This window comes from Astyanax mexicanus, chromosome 2, assembly GCF_023375975.1.
Source record: "Astyanax mexicanus isolate ESR-SI-001 chromosome 2, AstMex3_surface, whole genome shotgun sequence".
Lineage (NCBI taxonomy): Eukaryota > Metazoa > Chordata > Actinopteri > Characiformes > Acestrorhamphidae > Astyanax > Astyanax mexicanus.
Window position 1 is genome coordinate 73,728,946 of NC_064409.1, and position 26,875 is coordinate 73,755,820.

General features: G+C 41.4%; 1 protein-coding gene across 2 annotated transcripts in view; it reads left to right on the forward strand.

Annotated features, from left to right (window-relative positions):
• Positions 1 to 26,875, forward strand: part of LOC103042532 (ectonucleotide pyrophosphatase/phosphodiesterase family member 2) — a 57,213-nt gene that overhangs the window by 11,129 nt on the left and 19,209 nt on the right. For both annotated transcript variants that reach the window (XM_022671977.2, XM_022671978.2), the window contains exons 2-18: positions 1,762 to 1,867; positions 3,891 to 4,037; positions 4,803 to 4,928; positions 6,798 to 6,858; positions 6,992 to 7,089; positions 8,230 to 8,309; positions 8,420 to 8,539; positions 8,703 to 8,758; positions 18,231 to 18,296; positions 20,395 to 20,467; positions 21,277 to 21,385; positions 21,703 to 21,825; positions 22,482 to 22,513; positions 22,625 to 22,752; positions 24,539 to 24,620; positions 24,721 to 24,808; positions 24,911 to 25,086. In XM_022671977.2, coding sequence (XP_022527698.2) covers positions 1,762 to 1,867; positions 3,891 to 4,037; positions 4,803 to 4,928; positions 6,798 to 6,858; positions 6,992 to 7,089; positions 8,230 to 8,309; positions 8,420 to 8,539; positions 8,703 to 8,758; positions 18,231 to 18,296; positions 20,395 to 20,467; positions 21,277 to 21,385; positions 21,703 to 21,825; positions 22,482 to 22,513; positions 22,625 to 22,752; positions 24,539 to 24,620; positions 24,721 to 24,808; positions 24,911 to 25,086 — 1,671 coding nt within the window. The remainder of the gene's footprint in view (positions 1 to 1,761; positions 1,868 to 3,890; positions 4,038 to 4,802; positions 4,929 to 6,797; positions 6,859 to 6,991; positions 7,090 to 8,229; positions 8,310 to 8,419; positions 8,540 to 8,702; positions 8,759 to 18,230; positions 18,297 to 20,394; positions 20,468 to 21,276; positions 21,386 to 21,702; positions 21,826 to 22,481; positions 22,514 to 22,624; positions 22,753 to 24,538; positions 24,621 to 24,720; positions 24,809 to 24,910; positions 25,087 to 26,875) is intronic.

Genomic DNA, 26,875 nt, shown 5'->3' on the forward strand with positions numbered 1-26,875 from the left:
GCTCACTCAAATAAGTTGTCTGTGTAGATTAACATCCAGCACTCGTTTTACTTTTAAAGAAAAATTAACTTATTTAACCCCCCCACCCCTGTTCCTTACTAGTGTTGCATAATGCTCCTTATAATCTGATGCGCCTTATACAGTGTATTCATACCCCTTGAATTCTTTTACATTTTGTCACTTTACAACCACAAACTTAAATGTATTTTATAGAGATTTTAAATGGTAAACCCACACAAAGTAGCACTTAATTGTGAAGTGAAATGAAAATGATACGTTTTTTCTATTTTTTTATTTATAAAAATCTGAAAATGTGAAGTATTTTAAAAGTATAAAAGACTAAAATTATTCATCCCCCTTTACTCTGAAACCCCTAAATAAAATCCAGTGCAGTCAACTGCCTTCACAAGTCACTGAATTAGTTAGTAGAGTCCAGCTGTGTGTAATTTAGTCTCAGTATAAATCTAAACACCTGTTTTCTGAAGGCCGAAGAAGTTTGTTAGAGAACACAAGTGAACAATAAGCATCATGAAGACCAAGGAACTCATCAGACAGGTCAGAGATAAAGTTGTGGAGAAGAAGTTTAAAGCAGGGTTAGGTTATAAAAACATATCCCAAGCTTTAAGCGTCCCATAAAGCACTGTACAATCAATCCATCACCCAAATATGGAAAATGTATTCTACACCTGCAAACATCCCAAGACATGGCCATTCACCCAAACTGACAGATTGAGCAAGCCAAGAGGCGTGCACTACACAATTATTGCCTTTATGGAAAAATGTCAAGAAGAGAACCACTGTTGAAAGAAAGACATAAGAAGTGCTGTTTGTACAGCAAACATGTGGAAGAATGTTCTGTGTTCAGATGAGACCAAAGTTGAACTTTTTGGCCTAAATACAAAGTAATTTGTGTGGCAGAAAAGTAACACTGCTCATCATCATGAACACACCATCCTTAAAGTGAAACATGGTGGTGGCAGCATCATGCTGTGGAGATGCTTTTCTTCAGCAGGGACAGAGTTGGGAAGCTGGTCAGAGATGATGAAAAGATGGATAGAGATAAATACAGAGCAATCCTGGAAGAAAACCTGTTGAAGGCAACAACAGACTTGAGACTGGAAAGAAGATTAAAGACAAGGACTCTAAACATACAGCCAGAGCTACAGTGGAATGGTTTAGATCAGAGAATATACATGTTAGAATGGCCCAGTCAAAATCCTGACCTAAATATTACTGAGCTTCTGTGTCTGACATAAAAATGTTGTTCACAGAAGCTCTCCATCCAACCTGGCTGAGCTTCAGCTGTTTTATAGAGAAGAATGAGCAAAAATCTCAGTCTATAGAAGCGCAAAGCTGGTAGAGACAAATCCCAAAGCCACAAAGCACTTCCAGCTGTAACTGCAGCGAATGATGGCTCTACTTAGTATTGATATAGAGGGGGATGAATAATTTTGCAGGTCACATTTTTTTCAGATTTTTATTTGATAAAAAAAATTGGAAAACCATGCATTATTTTCGTTTCACTTCACACTTATGCAATACTTTGGTTGTCTATCACTTAAAATCTCAATAAAACACAGTTTGTGGTTGTAAGGTGACAAAATGTGGAAAAGTTCAGTGTTAGTCATGGTTTCTCTGTGATTTATTAAATGAAGTTAACGTGTTTATTCAACATATCTAGTTTTTATATACATACATTTCTACTCTAAAGGGCACCTTTTTTCTATGTGTGCACGTGCTAACGTATATGTTTTTCCACAGGTAGTTTGTGTGTTCTCCTTCCTGCTCGGCCCCCGCGTTTGTGTTGGCTACATATTTCAGGCCGTTCAGCCTGGAGAAAAGGAAGAGCTGATCCCCACCACTAAACGTAAGACTCAGACCAGCATGCATGTTGTCTTTCTTCATTACATCACTCCAGCATATCAGACTGTGGCCTGACCTGACTGGCCTTTTTGTTTACATCAGCAACAAAGGTCAATTGAGCTCTGCTTGTAAAGAGCTTACAAGTTTTCAGTTATTGCAGCTTATTTGATAAACTATTTAAAAACAGATGTATAATTATGTTATTTTACCTTGTATAGTACGTTTTTAGTACGTTTTTAGTACGTTTTTGTATAGCCTTATATATATATATATTTTTTTTTTTTTTTTTTCTTCTTCTTTTTCTCTATTCTTCTGTTTTAATTTATGTTTGAATTTGTTTCTTATTGTATTGTGTTGTTGCTGCTGGATGCCTAAATTTCCTTCGGGATAAATAAAGTATCTATCTATCTATCTATCTATCTATCTATCTATCTATCTATCTATCTATCTATTATTATATTGTTATAATATAATATGTAGACAAAAGTACTGTATTTTTTGCATTATAAGGCGCACTATCAACGATCTTCTATTTTCTGGTCTGTTTTCATACATAAGGTGCACCGGATTATAAGGTACATTTTAAGCAACAATAGTAAGGAACAGGGGTGTCGCCATGTTTCCTTTCTAATTCAGTAGAAAACTGTTTATTTTGGTGTGAGTAAAGTGCTTCCATTTATTTACAGTAAGCTTAGATTTCCAATATTTCAACAACGCTCTTAGCAGCAGCGCTAGCCGCTGTTAGCAGTGCTTAGCACTAGTAAATGCCACCCGACAGCACTACACTGAGGAACCCTCAGCTAATGGTTCATCACATGTTGTTTTAATACAGTAAACAACGAATGGGAAAAGAGCTATCGCTTAGTGCGGTTAGGGGCTAATGCTAATGCTGCTCCAACAGTGCTAGCCTGGGTTAGCAACAGGCTACAGGCCGATAATACTCACCTCTGAACAGCAGAAGAGCTAGCACTTAGCGTGGTTAGCGGCTAATGCTAATACTGCTCCAGTCTCAGTGCTGGAGAACTAAACTGAAACTCCTGTATAACGCTGTACTTCAGCAGAGTGGCTTTACTGCTTCTTAATACCTGACTGGTAAAATTCATTCATAAGTTGCTCCAGATTTGAAAGCACTGATGGTTTTTGGGAAAATTTAAGGATTTTAAGTATTGGGACACCTGTACATTTAAAAAATCTTTCAAAATCAAGGGTATTAAAAAGAGTGTTTCTGCTGTACAGGGATGGCTTTCTGCTAGATGGCTTTCGTAGCGTTGGATTTGATTAAATTCATTAACAAAAGCATTAGTGATGTCAGTATGTTGGATAATCATCACCTCTCTAGGGGTGTAAGAAAATATCGACATCATATCACGTCATCGTATTTTGTTTGGCAAAAATGTATTGATTAAAAAAAGTACAGTCTCGTCTGACAGACAGTGGTTAATTTAGTATTGTGTTTAAACCTTTACTGCTCGATAGCAGTTTGTTTTTCAGTTTTTCTTCCAATTTATCTGACCAAGTGTCCCACCCAATCAGCTGCTAGCCAACTGCATATCCCTCATCACTAGTGATGCCACAACACCAGGAGGGTGAAGACTAGTACATGCCTCCTCCGACACATATGAAGCCAATCACCGCAATCATCTCTTTTCAAACTGCTGCTGATGCAGCATTACCCAGTAGCATCACAGTGCACTCTGAGAAAAGCTCAGCGACTCAGTTCTGATACATCAGCTCACAGATGCAGCCTTGTGCTGAGCAACATCACCCTTTTAGAGTGATGTGGGAAAAGAGCGCCATCTACCCACCCAGAGAGAGCAAGGCCAATTGTGCTCTCTCGGGGCTCTGGCAGCTGATGGCAAGCTGCATGACCTGGATTCGAATCAGGAATTTCCTGATCAAAGTGATTCTTTACTTTTGTTAGTGTAGTAAATTGTGACTTCTGATGTTGTATATGATGTTTGTATATGATATATGATGTATGATGATGTTTGTAACTAAATTAGCTTTTTAATATGTGTTTCTGACAGTAACTGAATGGGTGAGCTCAGCCGGCTCATGTAAGGGACGATGCTTTGAGCTGGTTGAGGCGGAGCCTCCGGGGTGCAGATGTGATAACCTGTGTAAGACCTACTACAGCTGCTGCAATGATTTCGATGAGCAGTGCCTCAAAACTGGTGAGTATGTGCATTTAACACTTACATTCAACAATAAAAAAGCAACATTAGTTGAGATCAGTTGTCTATAATCCTTGTTTTATTGTGTCCATAAGTAGATGAACAGGAGAGAACTGTAGAGGCAATACATTTTGAACAGAGCCAATTTCATACTAGAAAATATTTTCTTAATGATTTTAGAAACACACACTCAATCTCTGACATAGGGCTCTGTTTTAGTGATCTTTAGACTACTGTTCAATTGCAGATTGCACAGCTGAATTTAGGGCATGTGGGTGTGTCTTTGGCATCGTGAGGGCACAAAATATATGCCTTGCACAGCTTGTTTTTTTGTGAGTGTAATGTCAAATAAACTGACCAGCGCATTCACACTGTAAAGCTACACCAGCAGCTCATTTAAAGGAACAGTAATGTTATTTCATTCTTTATTCTGATTGTTGAGTTAAAAATCAGGTTTGCTCTGCTGGGTGCTGGGACTTTAATGACTGACTGTTGTATAGGTTCCTTTCAGTCAGAGGAGCTCCTGTGTTTTCCACCACCAAAATATACAGCAACACACCAGAAATTTACCTGAACACACCTCACTTTCAGAACAAAATGCCCATCAGTGTAGATTTATTCCTAAACTCTAACTCTATATAAATGCTATTTTAACTGTGTGGGTGCAAGGCCTAAAAAAAAAACCTAACACAGATGTGGAATTTTTATCTTGTTTAGATTATGTAAAAGTGATATATCTGTCTCTCTCTTTGTGTGTGTGTGTAGCTGGAGGTTTTGAATGCAGTGAGGACCGGTGTGGTGAGAACAGAAATGAGGACTATGCGTGTCAGTGTTCAGAAGATTGTCTGGAGAAGGGAGACTGCTGCACAAACTATAAATCACTCTGCAAAGGTCAGACAAACAGTCTCCTGTCTACCACACACACATTTACATTTCCATTTAGACCCTGTCCACACGAATCCGGATGTTTAAAAACTTTTTTGACTCCGATTTGGCCTTCTGTCCTCACAAAAACGTTTGGTCACTTTTTGAAATGTTTTTTTTTTTTAAAACTCTGCTACTAGTGGAAGTGAAAGAGAGAAAATGAAGCTTTTTGAAAACGCTGACATTACACAGCGAGTGTGCACATTTCTGCTTTTTGTTTACGTTAGCTTAGCCTGTTCAGAATGAGCCTGGATCATAGACAGCACCTGGATTGGTTTTGTTCTCCCTGCAATTTGGGGATGTGACAGAACCAACAATTTATTATCCAGTCCTGTTCTGTTCTGTCCGTGCTCTACTAGCTCAGTTCTTACACACTTACACACTTACCACACTTACCAGTTCAGGTATGCTACTGGACTATACATTTCTTTTTTAATAGCTTCAGGTACAATATTTACACTAACATGCTCACCTGTGCTCCTGTGTTCACTTCCTGGTCTGGCAAAGGGCCCAATAGCTGCCCCTAAATAGTGCCTGAGCAAAATGAGGCATGATTTATGAAGTTTTAATTTTTCTTTTCTTTGCTTTTGTCTGTGTTTATTTCATGGGGGTGTGGCCTATGGTGTGTGCAAAGACTATTTTGAATTATTTATTTTTCCATTCTGTGTTTATTTTTTTTTTTTGTTGGGTTGGGTAGACCAGTGGTGGCCTATTTAAGGCTTTCAAGTTTGTCGCAAGTATGATTGGTTGACGCATGAGCCAATGTTTTTTTTTTTTTTTTTGTAAATAGATTTTGTTTTGTTTATTTTTCTTTCCTCTTTTTTTATATTTTGACTAATTTTTGCACCTGTCACTTGCACTGGATGTGCTACTGCAGTTTGCCATAATTTTTTCTACAACCCACTACTATTTTGAGGCACAACTACCCTCACCTGTAAGCAAGGTGTGACAGCAGATTAATAACATGTTACAGCTTAATTTAATGTTACTCTCACATTACCCAACACAGCGGAGGCACCAAAATGTGCTGCGTGCAGTTTTTTTTTTTTTTTACCCTACTGTCCAGAGACATAAAAAAACCTTACAGCAAATGGAGATTCTGGACCAGGCCTGGACAAACAAGAACCAGCTGGGACAATTTTGAAAATTAAGTATTTATTGCTAGGGAGTGGCGAGAAAACTTCAGAATGTCTAGAGAATTCCTGTTAATTTCAGTTTCATTTATTTATGAAAATGCTGCTTGTGTGGACTAAGATATTTTTAAAAACGGACACAAAAACCTCTTAAACCTTTTAAACATATCTGCATTTGTGTGTTAAAATATTCAGCATATGCTCTTGTCCATATGCTAACTTACAACAGTGCTTCCTTGTTTCGTGCGGCATTCAACAGTAGCACAGTTCTGTATACTGTGTGTATGTTTTATTGAGTGTTTTTTTGTGTGTTTGGGGGGCGGCACGGTGGCGCAGTGGGTAGCACTTCCGCCTCACAGCAAGACGGCCTGGGTTCGATTCCCGGCTGGGGCGACCCGGGTCTTTCTGTGCGGTGTTTGCACGTTCTCCCCGTGTCTGCGTGGGTTTCCTCCGGGTTCTCCGGTTTCCCCCCACAGTCCAAAGACGGCACGTTCAGGCTAATTGGAACTTGATTGAAATTGCCCCTTAGGTGTGAGTGTGTGAGTGAATGTACTGTTACCGACCTACGAGTCCTCTTCTGAGGACGAGATCATAGAACCTTGTGAATAAACGTTACCTATCCTGCCACGAAATAGCTGACGAGCTGATGTGGCGTTAAACTCGACTAACCTGACCTGACCTTTTGTGTGTTTGTGGTTTGTAGGTGAGAGTCGATGGGTGGAAGGAGAATGTGAGGAGATTCATTCTCCAGAATGTCCAGCAGGGTAAATCACTCTTCATATTAAAGCATTTTTTCAGACCTCTGCTTTCATGCTGAACTTGATTAATATGTTTTTTGTTTTTTAATTATATGTTTTTAACTGTCAAGGACTAACGCTTCTCTTTCCTTCGGTGCAGTTTTCTGCGTCCTCCTCTGATCATGGTGTCTTTGGACGGATTTCGAGCTTCTTACATGAAGAAAGGGAAATCTGTTCATCCCAACCTGCACAAACTCAGTACGGCTCCCAGTCACACAGTGGGGCAGAAACAGAAACACACACACATTTTAATTCAGTACAGTTTTATTACATTTGATTTATATAGCTCTTTTTTTCACAATGAATATTATTGCAAAGCGACATTACAAAGTTTTACAGTTGCAAGTTAGGATCAGTGTGTTCACACAGCTTAGTTATAATCAGGAGTTTTGGGCACATGCCTTTTTAATTTGTTTTTTATTATTATTCAGAGCAAATGCCGATTTAAAAACACAAGGACAAAAGCATAAAAATAGAATAATATTTACTTTGAATTAACCTATCAAATTTTTCGAACTAGAATTCAAACTAAAAATCCTTTAGTTTTCCCAAAAATCTACAGTGCACCTTATAATCCATTGCACCTTATATATAAATTCTACCAGTCAGGCATTAAGGAGCACTAAAGTAACTCCACTGAAGTGCACCTTAAAAAGGGCGAGTCTTCAGTGAATTTTCTCCAGTACTAAGACAGGGTTCAGCAGCATTAGCATTAGCCGCTAACCGCAGCACTAAGCACTAGTTTATTAGGTGGCATTACTAACAGAAATCTAAGCTTACTGTAAAATCTGGAAATCGAAGCTTACTGTAAATAAACGCAAGTGCTTTACTCACCCAAATGAACACTTTTTAGGAGAAATCTGTGTAGATTAACATCCAAAATGTTTTTTTTTTATTACAGTTTTGTTTACTTAGCTTTACAGGTCTCACCACCGAGCGGCGAGACCTGCTGAATTAGAAGGAAAACATGGGGACACCCCTGTTCCTTACTAGTGCCTCTTGAAATGCGCCATATAATCCAGTCTTTATGTTTGAAAATACACCAGAAAATAGACTTTCATTGATAGCATAGCTTATAGTGTGAACAACACAGTAGTATTGTAAGGTAAAATATAGGCTTACAAATAGTTACAAATGCAGTAAATTTAATAAAATGCATGTTGGTGTAGCAGGCCAGTGTCAGTTAATCATAATATTAATACATTATAAATAATAAGTAAATAAAATCACCATTGCCTAATTAGCTCTGTGATTGTAATCCTGTAGATACACATAATTTCATCAGTGTTCACTACTGTGTCTTTCTCACGCAGTTTTAATGCTTTGCTTCTTTTATAGGGACATGTGGTACCCACGCCCCTCATATGAGACCAGTGTACCCTTCTAAAACTTTCCCCAACCTCTACACACTGGCTACAGTAAGCTACAGATACACTTATGATTTATCTTAAATATTCTCATTAATGTGTGATAAAGCATTGCGATTGTATTTAGATTAAATGTTTTTTGTCACTGTTTGTTTTGATAGGGCCTGTATCCAGAGTCTCATGGTATTGTGGGGAACACAATGCATGACCCGGTGTTTAATGCAAACTTTAACTTGCGTGGGAGAGAGAAACTCAACCATCGCTGGTGGGGAGGACAGCCTGTGAGTGCTGATTTACATGTTTAACCCCTTAACAGGCCAGCATTTTTGTTAAATTAAATCCTGAGGATATCTGTTCATGTTTGATAGCAAACATTACTGCAAATTCATATTGTAATTGTAATAGAAATGTTTACTGTTGTTCTCTTATCTGTCTTCCTGTTAGATCTGGATTACATCAGAGAAACAAGGCGTGAAGGCAGGGACCTTCTTTTGGCCTTGGTGAGCAAATCAATATGAAATTAATGAGGACTAACTGAATGTTCTGGGATTTTGTTCTGCAGTGTGGATTTATACAGGAATATTTATACAGTACTGTGTACTAGCCCTCATAAAAAAAAAAACTACACAGTGATTTATTTCTGACAATACAGTGCATGTGTGAAAAATCAGATGCTGATTGATCATTTCTGTAGATTTAAATGTGTGTAATATTGCTCCTGTTAAAGTATTATTAAATAGTATTACATAAAGAGGATCTGTAATTCAGGAAATTACAAGATTGCTATTTGAATTATTGCAATTGAGTATAAATCTGCATTACTTTCAAATTTAAAAGTCTTGGTAAAAAAAAGGGTGTCATGTCTCTGTACTTAAAGTTCACACCTAGAATTGACTTCAAGAAGCATTCTTTAATGATTAATTCAAACATTCTTTAACCTATCAGATTTTGGGCCTTATTTTAGCAATCTATGTGGACACAAACAAATCAGTGTGTTGCTTCCCTTTAAGAACCAGGTGAACCCTGATTTTGGCGGATTGCTATTTTAACGATGCAGTGCTTTGTGCAGCATATTGTGCTTCACAGCAGAGGAAACCTGCTTGTTTTCACCTGGAAGGTGCATGTAGCTAATTTATGGGAATAGCAATCTTATTTTATTTTGTGTTCTGTTTATTGTTGATGTTAAAGTTGGGTTTGTGCACTGCTGCACATCCTTGTGTGTGTGTAATGAGTGGGTGTGTACGCTTGGTGCACATGTTTAGCCAAGATATAAATCTGTCAGATGATTGTTGACTGTTATCAGGGTTTTAATCAATCAGTGGAACACCTGTGATTTCCGCCGCCAAGATAGCAAGATGCCAGAAATTGACCTGGACACACCTCACTTCCAGACCACCACGCCCATTGGCATAGATATATTTGGCACAAGGGGTCAAAAATAAACTGTTGGGCGTAAGATATCAGCATCCAGATGCACCTTGGCACAGGGTGTAAGGTAAAGCCCTACAGGTCTGAGGTCCTAATGTCTATTTTCTGGTCTATTTTCATACACACAGCGCATTTTTCTCTTGAAAACTGTTTATTTGTGTGAGTAAAGCACTTCCATTTATTCACAGTAATCTTAGATTTCCAGATTTCCACTAAAGCTGGAGCGTTAGCAGCTAACCTTTAGTGGTTAGCAGCTAATGCCACCCATCAGCGCTACATTGAATGACCCTGAGTGTTCCAGGAAGCCAAGGTGATATTAGCTAGTGATTCATCCCATGTAGCTTGTTTTAATGTGGTAAACACACACCGGCTACAGTCCGATATACTCACCTCTGAATGATCAGAGAGCTGTGGTTAGCGGCTAATGCTAATACTGCCCCAGCAGTGCTAGCCAGTGTTAGCAGCAAGGTTACAGTGCGATAATACTCACCTCTGAACGACGAAAGAGCTAACGCTTAGTGCGGTTTGCGGCTAATGCTAATACTGCTCCAGTCTTGCTGCTGGAGAAACTTCATTGTAAGTCCTGTATAACTCTGTACTTCAGTGGAATGGCTTTACTGCTCCTTAATACCTGACTGGTAGAATTCATACATAAGATTATAAGACGCACTGGTGAGTTTTGGGGAAAATTAAAGGATATTAAGTGCTCCTTATACAGTCATATGAAAAAGTTTGGGCACCTGTAAGAGGCCGCCCGCGCCGTGGTCTTCCCACCACTAGAGGGAGGCCACGCTCTAAGCCAGGTGGTAATCAGCGCGATTAACAACAGCTGGTGTCACTACCTTATAAGGGCTTCCTTCCGGTTCCTCGGCGCAGAGTCTTGAGTATTCCCTTCAGAAAGCTAGACCACGCCGGTTTTTCTAGCGATCTTTTCTGAGTTGCCAAGTGGCTCTCTATCTTTAACCTCTATGAGAACGGTGTATACTGGGCTCAGTTCAGAGAGGTTCTCTTTATTTCTTCTAGAGCTACCTGCGTCGCTCTAATCCCTTCACCTCGCTGGTCGTGTCACCACGAGGCTGTCTTTCCCCTTCTCTCTCTCTCTTTGTACTTTCGTCAAAAAAAAAAAAAAAAAAAAAAAAAAAACTTTCTATCGTTTATAGCGACCAGAGGGGATTCCCCTTCACTTCTAAGTTCGCTTACTTTTTCTTTCTATCCCTTATTGTTTTTTTTACCGTTTTGAAATCATTATTTCTGCTTGGTTTATTTTTTTTCACTTCATTCACTTAGCTCACTCTCCCGCTTGCTGTGAGTCATTAAGTTGTGTCCGGCGCTGACGTCATCGGCTCATCCCCGGTGGCGCAGCGTGTTGGCTGTGTTCACTGCGCTTCAGAGCCCATTCTCGTGAGGGTTCGAGCCCCGCTCTCAGCGTTTTATAATTTATTTTTTTCAAACCTTTTTCTGCCGCTTTGTGTTTTCATTTCTTACATTTCTCCACAGTAAAGCAGTTCTTTCTTCTCTCACACTTTAGTTTGTGTAATTAATCAGTGTTCTAAACCTTGCCCGCAGTGTTAAAACCCTTACCGTCACCAAGCACTCATAATCCTCCATAGTGTTGTGGTCTGCTCATTAGCCCTTCACACCAACGGTCTGGGTTCAATCCCAGCTCACTGCATTTCTCATTTATTTGCTTTTGAGTTCATCCTGGTGCTATATTCCACCAGGTTAAATAGAAGTCTGAGACAGCTATCTGGATCTTCCCTTCAGGGTAGCTGTCTCATTACAGCAAGACTCTGCCTTAATATGGACTCAGCAGATAAGGCAGCAATGCAGCAGGCCATAACAACTCAGGGTGCTCGTCTGGGCAAGCATGAGGAGGCATTAAATCAGCTAGCTCAGCGTATGCAGGAGTTAACAGTGGCTGTCCAACAGTTAACAATCCCACCCAAGGATGAAGCCCCACCTGCTGCTGAGGCTCCGCCTCTCACTGCATCCTCTGCAGACATCATGCTACCAGCCCCTATGAGATTCAGTGGTGAGCCAGGTGGATGTCGGGGCTTCCTGCTCCAATGCTCTTTGGCCTTTAAGCAAGCCCCTAATCGGTTCCCCACTGAGGACGCTAAGGTCGCATACATGATTTCCCTCCTTTCTGACCGTGCCTTAGAATGGGCTACAGCCCTTTGGGAGGCTGGATCTGTAGACTGTAAGACCTCTTCTCTCTTTGCCGGAGCCATGAGGCGGACTTTTGATAGCTCCTGTAGGGGCAGTGATGCTGCCACTGCCCTCCTCAATGTACACCAGGGTACTCGGTCTATTGCAGACTACAATATTGCTTTCCGTACCCTGGCTGCTGAGAGTGGATGGGACTCCCTTGCCCTTATAGCTGTTTACCAACAAGGCCTCAGTGAAGAGCTAAAAGATCTCATGTCAGTCCGTGATCCTCCAAATTCCTTGGAGGACCTGTATGACTTGGCTCTTAGGCTTGACAACCGTCTTCGGGAACGTCGTCGGGCCAGCAAGAAGGGGCCGCGTACTCCTCAACCTCGCGAACCTTCTCCTTATTCCCGGCCACAGTCTCGGGCTGATGGGAATGAACCCATGCAACTCGGTCGCACCCACCTCACCCCCCAAGAGGCCGAGACACGTCGCCGTCAGGGCAGATGTATGTATTGTGGTGGGGGTGACCACAAAATAGAAAAATGCCCTGTTAGGCCAGTAAAAGGCCAAGCCTACCCCCGGTAGGGGACCCCAGGGTAGGCTCTCTCCTCAGTCCCCAGTCAAGTGGGCTGTTTCTCCCAGTCGCTTTGATATGGGGAACACCACCTAAGGAGGGACGCCTGACTGCATTTGTTGACTCCGGTGCAGCAGGCGATTTCATGGACATCTCTACAGCACGCCAACTAGGCTTACCCTTGGAGTCCCTTACCACTCCTCTACCAGTGTCGGCTATAGATGGCTTCCCACTGAGATCAGGGGCAATTAAGCAACAGACCAAACCAGTCATTATGAGAGTGGGTCAACATACTGAACGCATCTCTTTCTTTTTGACCCAAGCACCAAGTCTACCTGTAATCCTGGGGTATTCTTGGCTGCAAAGGCACAACCCTCATATAGACTGGCTCTCCAAAAGCATTCGTCAGTGGGGTTCACATTGTAGGGCTTCATGTTTACGCCCTGGCCTCCTGGAGAGTCATGGAACACCACACCAAAAGCCTGTTGACCTGAGCAAGGTACCAAAGGCTTACCATGACCTTAAGGAGGTCTTCAGCAAGCAGAAGACTGAGGTCCTACCACCTCACCGTACCTTCGATTGTGCCATCGAATTAATGCCAGGGACTGCTCCTCCTAGGGGGCGCCTCTTTTCTCTATCAGGGCCTGAGAGAGAGGCTATGGAGGAATACATAAAAGAAGCACTGGCACAGGGGTTCATCCGTCCTTCAACATCTCCTGCTGGGGCAGGATTTTTTTTTGTAGGCAAGAAGGACGGGGGTCTACAACCGTGTATCGATTACAGAGGCCTCAACAAAATCACGGTCAAGGACCGCTACCCTTTGCCTTTGATGACAACAGCCTTTGAGGCACTCCAACAGGCCTCTATTTTTACAAAATTGGACCTTCGGAGTGCCTACAACCTGGTACGGATCCGCCCCGGGGATGAATGGAAGACAGCTTTTGTCACCCCTACAGGCCACTATGAATACTTAGTAATGCCTTTTGGACTAATGAATGCACCAGCTGTCTTCCAAAGACTTATCCATGAGGTCCTGCACGAGACCCTCGGCCTATATACTTTCGTTTACCTGGATGACATCCTCATATTCAGCAAAAACCTGAATGAGCATATTGTTCATGTTCGCCGAGTGCTACAGCTGCTCCTTGAAAACCATCTCTTTGTAAAACTTGAGAAGTCTGAATTCCATGTAGCTACAGTGCATTTCCTGGGGTTTGTGGTTTCCAAGGGCAGTTTAGCTATGGATCCTGTCAAACTGAAAGCAGTGGCCGAGTGGCCTCGCCCAACATCCCTCCGCCTAGTGCAACGTTTTTTGGGCTTCGCCAACTTTTACCGCCGGTTTGTTAGGAACTTTGGCTCAGTTGCGGCACCACTCACTGCTCTGACCCGCAAGCAGCCAGGCCTATTCCAATGGACCGACGAGGCCCAGAAAGCCTTTGAGGAGCTCAAACACCGGTTTATCAGTGCCCCTATCTTACGCCTCCCGGACCCTGACCTCCCATTTTTGGTGGAGGTGGATGCCTCGGACATTGGGGTTGGTGCTGTCCTGTCCCAGCGCTCAGGTGAGAACAACAAGCTCCATCCGTGTGCTTATTTCTCTCACCGTTTGACTCCCACTGAAAGGAATTATGATGTGGGAGATCGGGAACTCTTGGCCGTTAAGATGGCCCTTGAAGAATGGAGACACTGGCTAGAGGGAACACCCGTTCTTGGTCTGGACGGATCACAAGAACCTCTCGTACATCCAGAGTGCCAAGCGGCTGAACCCTAGACAGGCCCGTTGGGCCCTGTTTTTCAGTCGCTTTGACTTCACTCTATCTTACCGTCCAGGATCCAAGAACATTAAGCCTGATGCCCTTTCCAGGCAGTGGGAGGCACCCTCTGTACCACAGTTCTCTCCTATCCTTCCCCCCGAACGCATACTGGCCCCCCTGCAGTGGGAGATTGAGGGAGTAGTCCGGGCAGCCTTACAAACTGAGCCAGACCCAGGCGGAGGCCCCACCAACAGGCTGTATGTCCCCACATCTGCTCGGACTCAGGTTATGGACTGGGGACACACCAATCCTGTTTCAGGCCATCCAGGGGTTAAACGCACACTAGAATTCCTGAGCAGACGATTCTGGTGGCCTAAGATGGCAAGAGAGGTTCGGCAGTTTGTGGCTTCCTGTGATGTATGTGCACGAAACAAGGAGCCCAGGACTAGACCCCCTGGACTGCTACACCCTTTACCTGTCCCACATCGCCCATGGTCACATCTGTCCTTGGATTTCATCACCGGATTACCCAAATCCAGAGGCAACACGGTCATTTTGGTGATTGTGGACAGGTTTTCAAAGGCAGCTCGGTTTGTCGCCCTGTCAAAACTCCCATCATCTCAGGAGACTGCTCAACTCATTCTCCACCAAGTAGTGCGGTACCACGGGATCCCTGTAGACCTGGTATCAGATAGAGGCCCCCAGTTTTCGAGTCGGTTCTGGAAAGCCTTTTGTACTTCTCTGGGGGCTTCTGTCAGTCTGTCCTCAGGGTATCATCCTCAGTCTAATGGGCAGACCGAGAGGGTGAACCAAGACCTTGAGCAGTCTCTCCGGTGTCTGGCATCCACTTGCCCTACCACCTGGGCGGATCACTTGTTGTGGGCCGAATACGCTCACAACACCCTGTGGCACTCCTCTCTGGGAATGTCCCCTTTTGAGTGTCAGTTTGGTTATCCGCCTCCCTTGTTTTCAGACCAGGAAGCAGACACAGCCGTTCCCTCTGCACTCAGTATGGTGAGGCGTTGTGTGGTTAGCGGCTAAGGACCTTCCGCTCAAAGTGGTCAACAAAAAATTGGCCCCCCGTTACATCGGGCCCTTCAAGGTCATCCGCCGAGTCAACCCTGTGTCATACAGGCTGCAGCTGCCGCCGTCCCTTAGGATCAATCCCACTTTCCACATTTCGCGTCTCAAGCCCTACCTATGTTCAACTGGGGCTAGGCCGATGGACCCGCCGCCCCCTCGCATGGTGGCTGGCTCTCCGGCCTATACAGTAAATAAAATACTGGATTCCCGTATGGTGAGGGGCAGAGTACAGTATCTGGTGGATTGGGAGGGTTATGGTCCTGAAGAGCGCTCTTGGGTTCCAGCTGCTCGGATTCTTGATCCGGATCTCATCCGGGCTTTTCGGCGTGATCGGGCGGCTGGGCTTGGGACTTCTGGAGCCGCCCCTCGGGGAGGGGGTCCTGTAAGAGGCCGCCCGCGCCGTGGTCTTCCCACCACTAGAGGGAGGCCACGCTCTAAGCCAGGTGGTAATCAGCGCGATTAACAACAGCTGGTGTCACTACCTTATAAGGGCTTCCTTCCGGTTCCTCGACGCAGAGTCTTGAGTATTCCCTTCAGAAAGCTAGACCACGCCGGTTTTTCTAGCGATCTTTTCTGAGTTGCCAAGTGGCTCTCTATCTTTAACCTCTATGAGAACGGTGTATACTGGGCTCAGTTCAGAGAGGTTCTCTTTATTTCTTCTAGAGCTACCTGCGTCGCTCTAATCCCTTCACCTCGCTGGTCGTGTCACCACGAGGCTGTCTTTCCCCTTCTCTCTCTCTCTTTGTACTTTCGTCAAAAAAAAAAAAAAAAAAAAAAAAAAACTTTCTATCGTTTATAGCGACCAGAGGGGATTCCCCTTCACTTCTAAGTTCGCTTACTTTTTCTTTCTATCCCTTATTGTTTTTTTTACCGTTTTAAAATCATTATTTCTGCTTGGTTTATTTTTTTTCACTTCATTCACTTAGCTCACTCTCCCGCTTGCTGTGAGTCATTAAGTTGTGTCCGGCGCTGACGTCATCGGCTCATCCCCGGTGGCGCAGCGTGTTGGCTGTGTTCACTGCGCTTCGGAGCCCATTCTCGTGAGGGTTCGAGCCCCGCTCTCAGCGTTTTATAATTTATTTTTTTCAAACCTTTTTCTGCCGCTTTGTGTTTTCATTTCTTACATTTCTCCACAGTAAAGCAGTTCTTTCTTCTCTCACACTTTAGTTTGTGTAATTAATCAGTGTTCTAAACCTTGCCCGCAGTGTTAAAACCCTTACAGTCACCAAGCACTCATAATCCTCCATAGTGTTGTGGTCTGCTCATTAGCCCTTCACACCAACGGTCTGGGTTCAATCCCAGCTCACTGCATTTCTCATTTATTTGCTTTTGAGTTCATCCTGGTGCTATATTCCACCAGGTTAAATAGAAGTCTGAGACAGCTATCTGGATCTTCCCTTCAGGGTAGCTGTCTCATTACAGGCACCCCTATTAATCTTAATCATTTTTAGTTCTAAATATGTGGGTGTTTGCAACAGCCATTTCAGTTTGATATATCTAATAACTGATGGACAAAGTAATATTTCAGGATTGAAATGAGGTTTATTGTACTGATAGAAAATGTGCAATATGCATTAAAAATAAAGAAGCTGTATGGGAGAGTGATGCGAAAGAAGCCATTTCTGCAAAAGCAAAAGCACGCCACAAACAGAGTCGCCTGAGGTGTGCTTTTGCTTTTGCAGAAATGGCTTCTTTCGCATCAAGATGATGCTGCAGCTCTTTGGAGGTGGTCTGTGGATTGTCCTTGACTGTTCTCACCATTCTTCTTCTCTGCCTTTCTGATGTTTTTCTTGGCCTGCCACTTCTGGGCTTAACAAGAACTGTCCCTGTGCTCTTCCATTTCCTTACTATGTTCCTCACAGTGGAAACTGACAGGTTAAATCTCTGAGACAACTTTTTGTATCCTTCCCCTGAACAACTTTGTTGAACAATCTTTGTTTTTAGATCATTTGAGAGTTGTTTTGATGAGCCCATGATGCCACTCTTCAGAGGAGATTCAAATAGGAGAACAACTTGCAATTGGCCACCTTAAATACCTTTTCTCATGATTGGATACACCTGGCTATGAAGTTCAAAGCTCAATGAGGTTAACAAACCAATTTTGTGCTTCAGTAAGTCAGTAAAAAGAAGTTAGGAGTATTCAAATCAATACAATTATAAGGGTGCCCATACTTTTGCACCGGTCAAATTTTGGTTTAATGCATATTGCACATTTTCTGTAAACCTCAAACCTCATTTTAATCCTGAAATATTACTGTGTCCATAAGTTATTAGATATATCAAACTGAAATGGCTGTTGCGAACACCCAAATATTTAGAACTAAAAATGATTAAGATTAATAGGGGTGCCCAAACTTTTTCATATGACTGTAGTGCAAAAACATTGAGCCATCCAGGGTGCTGGGTTATCACTGTGAAGACAGAGGGGAAGTGTGATCACAGTGCACATGATCCAACAAGCACACGCATTTCTATCCCCTCCAGGCATCTCTACAAACAAAGACCTCACACACACTCACACACACCACCACACACAGGGTCCATTCATCCCTGTCTGTGTGCAATAGGACCCTGTTGAACGCTTTTGCCCTTTTGTCCTCCTATCTTACATAAACTAACAAAAGGCTGTGTTTATTTTCCCCTCTCTCTTTCTCTCTTTCTCCTTTTGTTCCTGCTGACTCTGACAGGACGTCTCTGAAGTCAGATGTGATCAGACTTGCCTGCTCTGGTTTTCTAGCGGAAGATTAACTGATCTTAGGTCAGGACTCTGCCGGGGTCGCAGTGTTCACTCGGTACTCTGAGCTGCACTAGACCGTAGATGAAGAACTCTTTGTTACAGAGTCTTAAGCACTGGAAGATGTTTGATGGAGTTTGATGAGGGTCTGCTGCGTTGCTCCACAGGGAAGCTCTGTTTTAGTTGGATGACTGAATAAAAACCTCCCCCCTCTTCTTTTCTTTTCTCTGTGTGTGTTTGTGTAGGGTGATTCCACTGGAGAGGAGGATCCTCACCATACTGAGATGGCTCCACTTGCCCGATGAGGAAAGGTCAGCTGTTTCTGGCTCTTAAAGGAGACTGTAATTCAACCACCATGATGTACAGTACAGGCCAAAAGTTTGGACATACCTTCTCTTTTTCAATGCGTTTTCTTTATTTTCATGACTATTTACATTGTAGATTCTCACTAAAGCATTACAACTATGAATAAACACATGTGGGGTTACATGTACTTAACAAAAAAAGATTAAATAACTAAAAATATATACATATATATATTCTAGTTTCTTCAAAATAGCCACCCTTTGCTCTGATTACTGCTTTTCACACTCTTAGCATCATTCTCTCAATGAGCTTCAAGAGGTGGCCACCTGAAATGAAAAGTTTTCCAACAGTCTTGAAGGAAGGAGTTCCCAGAGGTGTTTATTAGCACTTGTTGCTCCTTTGCCTTCTTCACTCTGTGCTCCAGCAGCTCACCCAAAACCATCTGGATTGGGTTCAGGTCCGGTGACTGTGGAGGTTCAGCTCATTTTTTGTTAAAGGTCACCTTCCGTCGTTTTTTCTTTCATTTTAAAATGTCTAGTTGTGGTCTCTAGTATGAATGAATGACATGTGAGCCGTTTTTGTAAAAAAAAAGTGCTCAGGTGTCTCTGTATAGCTCTGTATAGAAAAAAGTGCTCAGGTGTCTCTGTATAGCTCTTTTTTAATGGACTGTTTTAGGGGTGTGTCCAAAATGACCGGATTCCAGCTTTGCTCATGAATATTCATACATGCAAACAGCATGCAAATATCTCTCCTCTGACTGGCTAGGAGCACTGCGACGCCCCTCCACCGCTCAGCCGCTCACTGCCTCCCACCTCCTAACTGATGAGCGGTGATGTTGCGTCGCTTCAGCTCCGCCTCTGGGAGTTTCTCGAGCCAAGGTGGGCTGGTCTGTGAGTTTCTGCCTACGTAGGCAGAAAGATAATTCAAAATTCACCCGTTTTTCGGAGGGGGGAGGGGGGATTTCTTTGCTTAGCTCCTGCAGACAATGGGGGCTGCAAAACAGTGTAATGTGCAGGTGTACACATTCAACTCGGAGAGACCTACTGTATTCCACAAAAAACAAGAAAAATCGGATTTTCGCGGAAGGTGAGCTTTAAGTACATAAAAAACTCCACATGTGTTCATTCATAGTTTTGATTTGTCTTCAGTGAGAATCTACAATGTAAACAGTCATGAAAATAAAAAAAAACGCATTGAGTGAGAAGGTGTGTCCAAACTTTTGGCCTGTACTGTATATGACGTCCTTCAGCGCAGTTTCATATATATGTGGTGCATTAAAGAGAAAATGACAGATTTCCCAGGGGTTGTGTGTATACCACTGAAAATATAGGATTGAATTCTTTAATTACCATATTTTGCACACTAGAGGGCACATTTAAAAATCCTTTAATTTCGCCAAAAATCATCAGTATGCTTTATAATCTGGTGTATCTTATGTATAAATCTTACCAGTCAGGTATTAAGGAGCATTAAAGCCACTCCACTAAAGTACAGAGTTATACAGGAGTTTCAGTTTAGTTCTCCAGCACCAAGACTCAAAACTGGAGCACTATTAGCATTAGCTGCTAACCATGCTAAGTGCCAGCTCTTTTGGCATTCAGAGGTGAGTATATCGGACTGTAGTCTGTGTGTTTACCCTGTTTAAACAAGCTATGTGGGACGAACTGCTAGTTGATAATCGCCCTGGCTTACTGGAACACTCAGGGTTCCTCAGTGCTAGCGCTGACAGTTAGTGGCTAATGCTAATGGTTCAGACTCAGTGCTGGAGAAATCTGGAAATCTAAGCTTACAATAAATAAACGAAAGCACTTTACTCACCCAAATAAACAGCTTTCAGGAGAGAAATCTGTGTAGATTAACATCCAGCGTTTGTTTGAAGAAGTGTTTTTTTTTTTTAAGAATTACAGTTCTGTTTACTTAACTTAGCTTAGCTTTATAGGTCTCACCACCCAGCAGCAAGACCCGCTGAATTAGAAGGAAAACATGGTGACACCCCTGTTTCTTACTAGTGTCACATAATAATGTGCCTTATGTATAAAAATAGGTCAGAAAATAGACGTTTGAAATTGAGAAATAGAGTTTGTATGTTGTGTGCTGTTTCAGGCCGTATGTGTATGCAGTGCACTCAGAGCAGCCTGACACTTTTGGACACAGACTTGGACCCCTCAGTAACGAGGTAAGAACAGCTTATATCAGGCCTTGAATTACCTTAAATTCAGTGTTTTTCATGATTTAAAAATGTTCTGGAATTCAGGCTTTCAGTTAACAGCTGTGCTGAACTCATCAAGAGTTAATTACTTGAATTTCTTGTCTCTTAATGTGTTTCAGAGCATCAGTTGTAAAGTAGTGAAGAGGTAGAGTTACAGGTATACAGTGAATAGTGAATATTTGAGTAACGTTCTAATCCAGATTATGAGAGTAAGAACTACTCAACTAAATAAAGTAAAAAAAAATGACTTTAAGAAATTAAGGTCAGTCAAAGTGTCCTTAAGTGCCGTCGAAATTCCTTCGAAAATGTTATGATGAAACTGGCTCTCATCAGGACCACCCCAGCAAAGAAAGGGCAAGAGTTTCCTCTGTTGTACAGGATAAGTTTATCAGAGTTTTCAGCCTCAGAAACTGCAAGTTAACAGAACCTCAGATAAGAGCACCTAAATGCTTCTTCACAGAGTATTTTGGTTTGTTTAACATTTTTAAGGTATTACATGATTCCTTATGTGTTCCTTTATAGTCTGGATCACTTCACTATTCATTTATAATGAATATAATATAGGAAACAAAAAAAAAACAGCAAAATCACATCCATTCATCCATTTTTTTCATTTTAAACTTCCAGTTAATCTTAAAGTACATCATGAAGTATCTCAAAATATACTACATTTATTACTAATTATTATGTTAATAAAAACATGTATTAAAAAGCTTTCCATTAGTATTGTGAATGTGACTCCATTAGTAATGTGTGTGTGTGTGCTCTGTGGGCAGTTGGATAACCCCCTGAAGGAAATCGATAACATTATTGGTCAGCTGATGAACGGACTGAAACAGATGAATCTGCATCGCTGTGTGAATGTAATCATTGTGGGGGATCATGGTATGTCAACCTTTCAGCTTTGTACCTACAGTATGTGTTGACCAGACTATTAATTCATATGTATGAAAAATATATATATTTTTATAGTTTTCCACTATAATTTTGACATTATTGTGGCCATTCTGGTAACACTTTACAATAAAGGTGCATCGCCAATAAAGAGTCAGATTGGTGCCAGTTTGATATAGATGTTGATACAGCCCTTGAAGTAACAGCCAAGGTAGATGTGGAACAGTGTTACGGCCATTCTTGTTAGCTGCCATCTTTCTATTAACACCTGTGTGTGTGTGTGTGTGTGTGTGTGTGTGTTGGTGTAGGAATGGAGGAGGCCCACTGTGACCGGAAAGAATATCTGAGCTCATATGGACTAAACACTGAGGATTTCACACTCATCCAGGGATCCTCTGGAAGGTTGCGTCCCAAGAACCGTAGCGCACAATGTAAGACACAGTATAATCACACACCATGAGCCTTTTATTAGTGATCTATAGGTGTCAGCCGTCAATAGTGCACTGTGCAGCTTGGTTTAGGGTGTATTAGTGCGTCTTTGCTATCATAACGACAGGATAAGTACTCCTTGCAGGGCTCTTAATGCGCAAAAGGCATGAACTAATTCTCTTTATTAATCATGGTTGTGTTTTGGGCGTAACATGAAATACTTTGATATTGGCGGATTGCTATTTTAATGGTGCAGTGCTTCTGCACTTCTCAGTAGAGGAAACTGACCTTCTCGTTCACACTGAGAAGGTGCGAGAAAAGGTAATTTACGGGAACAGCAATACGCCAGATACTTGATCTGAACACACCTCACTTCCAGACCTATCCACGCCCATCGATGTAGATATATTTGGAAGCGTGTTTGCTAACTGTGCAGATTATGTGCAAATTGTGTGCAAATTGTAAAAATAGACTGTTGATGGGGTATAAGATAGCAATAAGCATAGCAACTTGCCTTGCCATTTGTCCTAAATTACTATTTAACACATAAAACAGTATTTTTTATGTAATAAATTGTATCCTGTACAACATAAAAAAAATATTTAAAGTTTTTAATGTTCTTATCAAATCTTTTTTTTATATTTATTTTTCTTCTCAGATGACCCAAAAGAAATAGTAGCTAACTTAACAGTAAGTACATAAAATAATACCTACTATAAAATCAAAGATGATGTCTATTATCAGGATGACTCAGGGTTGGTTGAATCTCCATGTTTGTTTTGTGTGTGTTCTGGATCTTAGTGTAAAATGCCTAATCAGCACTTCAAAGCGTATCTGAAGCAGCACCTGCCCAAGCGTCTCCACTACGCTAACAACCGCAGGATAGAAGACATCCACCTGCTCATGGAGAGGAAGTGGCTGGTTGCAATGTGAGTAATATGCGTCTGTAATTTTCTGTGGGAGTTAAAACTGTCTAAGGATTTGATTTGTCCTTATTAAAGCAAGACTTATTCAAATAGTAAATATTAATATACACTTGTGGTATAAAATCCACTACCACTATAATTGGAAGATCGCTGTTTTGAATCCCAGTCATGCAGCTTGCCATCAGCTGCCAGAGCCCTGAGAGAGCACAGTTGCTAGATGGTGCTCTTTCCCTTAATCACTCCTAGGGTGATGTACAAATGTTTTAGGCACCTGTGAGAATTACTGTAAAGAAAAAGCTTCTTATCAGTGCAGTAATTGTTTATTATCTCAGTAAAACACCAGAATTACAATAAATACAAACAGCAATTTAACTAAAAGTAGAGCTTTTACAGCCCTGTTTTCCTTAAAACATCTCCTAATCTCTCCTCCTCATCTGAGTTTAATAGAGTTTTTTCTAGTTCTCATCATATTAATCAACACCTGCTTTGGTAAATTGGTTAATGTGGTAAATCAGGTGAGCTGCTGACGGAACTGAATATATTATACACATGCTGGCTGAGGAGCATCCAGAAGAAATCTGGAACTACACTTTGTTCTACAGCTTGGCTCACAGGATATAACACTTAGTGTTATACTTAGTTAAAAATGAGAATTCCTTGTTATGTATGTTTATTTGCATCTGTTCAAATCATATGTGGTGTTTTATCAGGTAAAAACTCTGGATTAGAGTAGTTTGCTTTGGTGCCCAAAACTTTTGCACAGTACTGTAGATCAGCACAAGGCGTCTGTGAGCTCAGAGCACATGTCTGTGCAGTGGGAAGCTGACATGCAGCGCAGATGTACATGTAGTAACCGGAGTCTTGTGACTGTAAGCAGTGAACGCTGCACATGACGTGCTTAGTGTGTAAACAGCATGGAGCAACAGAGACAGCGTTTGTTCATAGCTGGTGTAATTAGTGTTATTTGGCTAATATATCAGATTAAACTGCACTTTATCAGCAGTTTAGCTCGTATAAAAGTAGTATTTTTTATAGCTGGGTCGAATCGAGACCAGATCACATTTAAGACCACAAGCGAACCGCTCCAGTGTTTGTTTGGGACCAGACTGAGACCACCACCACAAGCAGGTCCCGGACCTGAGTGCGATTACTGTTTATGCATCTGCTCAATCAAACAATGGTAGATATTGTTTAAGATCGAATACAGTAGATAACTAACAGATGTAGCTAATGTACAGTACTCCAAATTACCTGTAACTAATGGTAATCAGAAAATCCTTCATTCCGAGAGCCATCAGACTCTTTAACTCCTCCCATCGGGGCTGGGATGCTGCTGCTGACTGAGTTTAACCCAGTCACACCACATGGACATTATTACTCAAGCACTTAATTATTTATATTAACACTTCCCCAACCTCGCTTACATTCAAGTACACTTTACTCATGATTGGGTAACAATCACTGACAACAATGCACTTTGCTGTGTTAGTTATTTAATTATTTAATTATGTAATGACCATTAGCAACAGCTACTGCACTGCTCTGTTTACAGATATATCTTACCTTGTTTAGTACGTTTTTTATAGTCTTATATATTTTTTCTACTCTTCTGTGTTTTAATTTATGTTTGAATATGTTTCTTATTGTATTGTGTTGTTCATCTATCTATCTATCTATCTATCTATCTATCTATCTATCTATCTATCTATCTATCTATCTATCTATCTATCTATCTATCTATCTATCTATCTATCTATCTATCTATCGGTAATGGGTTTCTGTGTTGCAGGGCTCCTCCTGAAAACCGAATTCCCGGTAGCTGTCGGTACTTTGGGGATCACGGCTTTGATAACAAAATAAGCAGCATGCGGGTACTGTATCAGTTTCAGCATTTATCATACAAATCATCATTTATTACATGAATTAATCTATACTGAAAATCAAACACTATTTTTATTTTACATTTTATAGACAATCTTTATGGGACACGGACCAAGCTTTAACTTCAGAACAGAAGTTCCTCCGTTTGAGAATATTGAGCTTTACAACATAATGTGCGGTGAGATTTAGTGTTTGAGGATCTCTTTGTTCATAAATCTTTATCAAATGATTTTAGCAAATGAAAGATAATTGTGTTTTTGTGTGATAAATGTGTTTATAGATCTTCTGGGCTTGACTCCGGTCCCTAATAACGGAACTCACGGAAGTCTGAATGCCATGCTGAGAAACCCTCCGTTTACACCTGTACAGCCAGAGGAAGTGACGTCTCCTGAACATATAGATTCTGCTTCCACCTCCACTGCCATCTACAATCTGGGCTGCAGCTGTGATGATGAGGTTTCAAACACACAACACACACGCACAGTCAGGAAGCACTTTAATACTGGGCTAATGATCAGGGTTCATAGGTTGATGAAAAACCTGGAAAAAACATGGAATTTAAAAATAGCCATTTCCAGGCCTGGATAAGTTTTATCTGATTCATTTTAGACCTACTATAATCAACTTGATTTTTGGTTTTATAGTCCATGTCTGCACAGATGTTTTAAAAATTGTATGGTCATGAAAATTTGCCTGAAAAAGTCATGGAAAATTTGTTGGTTAAAAAGCGTATAAACCCTGAATGAAGGAATTCACACCTTAGATTTTAAAGTTTTAGATTTTCTGGTAGAGTAACTGATCCTCCAAAGCGGTTTTGTTATGTCGGATTTGCTTGGTTCAGTTTTAGTACAGTACTTGAGCTTCAGCATGAGGCTAGTACAGGGGTGTTGCCTGGGTATGTAAAGATCCAGGGCTCCACCCAGTGAATTATATATATATATATATATATATATATATATATATATATATATATATATATATATATATATATATATATACACATTTACATATTTAATAGATTTACAATTGAACAAAATAGGCACACATTCTGCAAAAAGACTGTTGAAGCATAAACAAAAGGTTTACCTAACAAAATCATTGCAAAAACTAACAAGACACCACTATAATACCCCCCTGCTCTAGCTTTAAGAGTGGTATGTCCCACTCTAAAGGCGGAAAACTCCTCTATATAAGGGCTCATTGGTACAGCTGCTTCTGTTTGAGACACTCCATTGCTGCTACATCTAAGTCTTTAGTTTATAGATCAAACTAAATAAATGCAATTTTTTGAACTAGCAAGTAGTGATGGGACTGACGACCCTGAAACCTCGGCACATGCGCCGAGCTGTCAAGGCGAAACCCCGTGTCGGTGCACGTATCAAGCTAAGGAAAACCACGTGACCAATACACTTCCTGTATCGTTTGGAGGCGATGGGTCTGACGACATTGAAACCTCAGCGCATGCACCAAACAAACAAGGGGAACCCCTGTGTCGGACCGCGTATCATTTTAAAGAAAACCACGTGACCGATGCATTTCCTCGCACAGTTGCTTGCAATGACTTTCTCAGTCCAGCAGATGTCGCCATTAAGTACTACAGCAACACAGTTTCAACACAGTAGCGATACAGTGTGGGAAATGTGCCATGCACCCAATGAGGCTTCATGTGCCCATCACTACTAGCAAGTTAACATATAACTAAGCTAAAATAGAGCATGTGTTTGGTAAGGAAAAAAGTGGTCTAACAACATTCAACAAACTCATTCAGGTATAACAAACAGGAAGAGCATTTACAGATAAGATGTTTCGGCCGGCATGCCTGTGCTCAGAATTCCCCTTTACACACCTCAGATCCATGACATTAACAATGTAATAATGTAAACAATTTAATTGTTTTTAAATTATATCTTTTATGACATACTGAACCAGATTATTAAAATAAATATTTATAATTATTAGTCCTAAACAGTTAAGTCCTAAAACACGAATACTACAGTATTGTACTAAATTCTGTCTGTCCACCACATCCAGCTTCTGGCTAACTCCTGCTATCCTAAATTAATGAAAACTATTTAAATTAAAATTAAAATAAAATAATTATTGGCTAATCAGGTACATCAGCAAACTGTTTCTCCTGAGAGGCGGGACTTTATCCTTGAACCAGCCTCATGATTGCCGTTAAAAGATTTCCCGTTCACACAGTGCTCAGTGGCCTTTGTCCTCAATAATAGTACAGCTGAGCTTA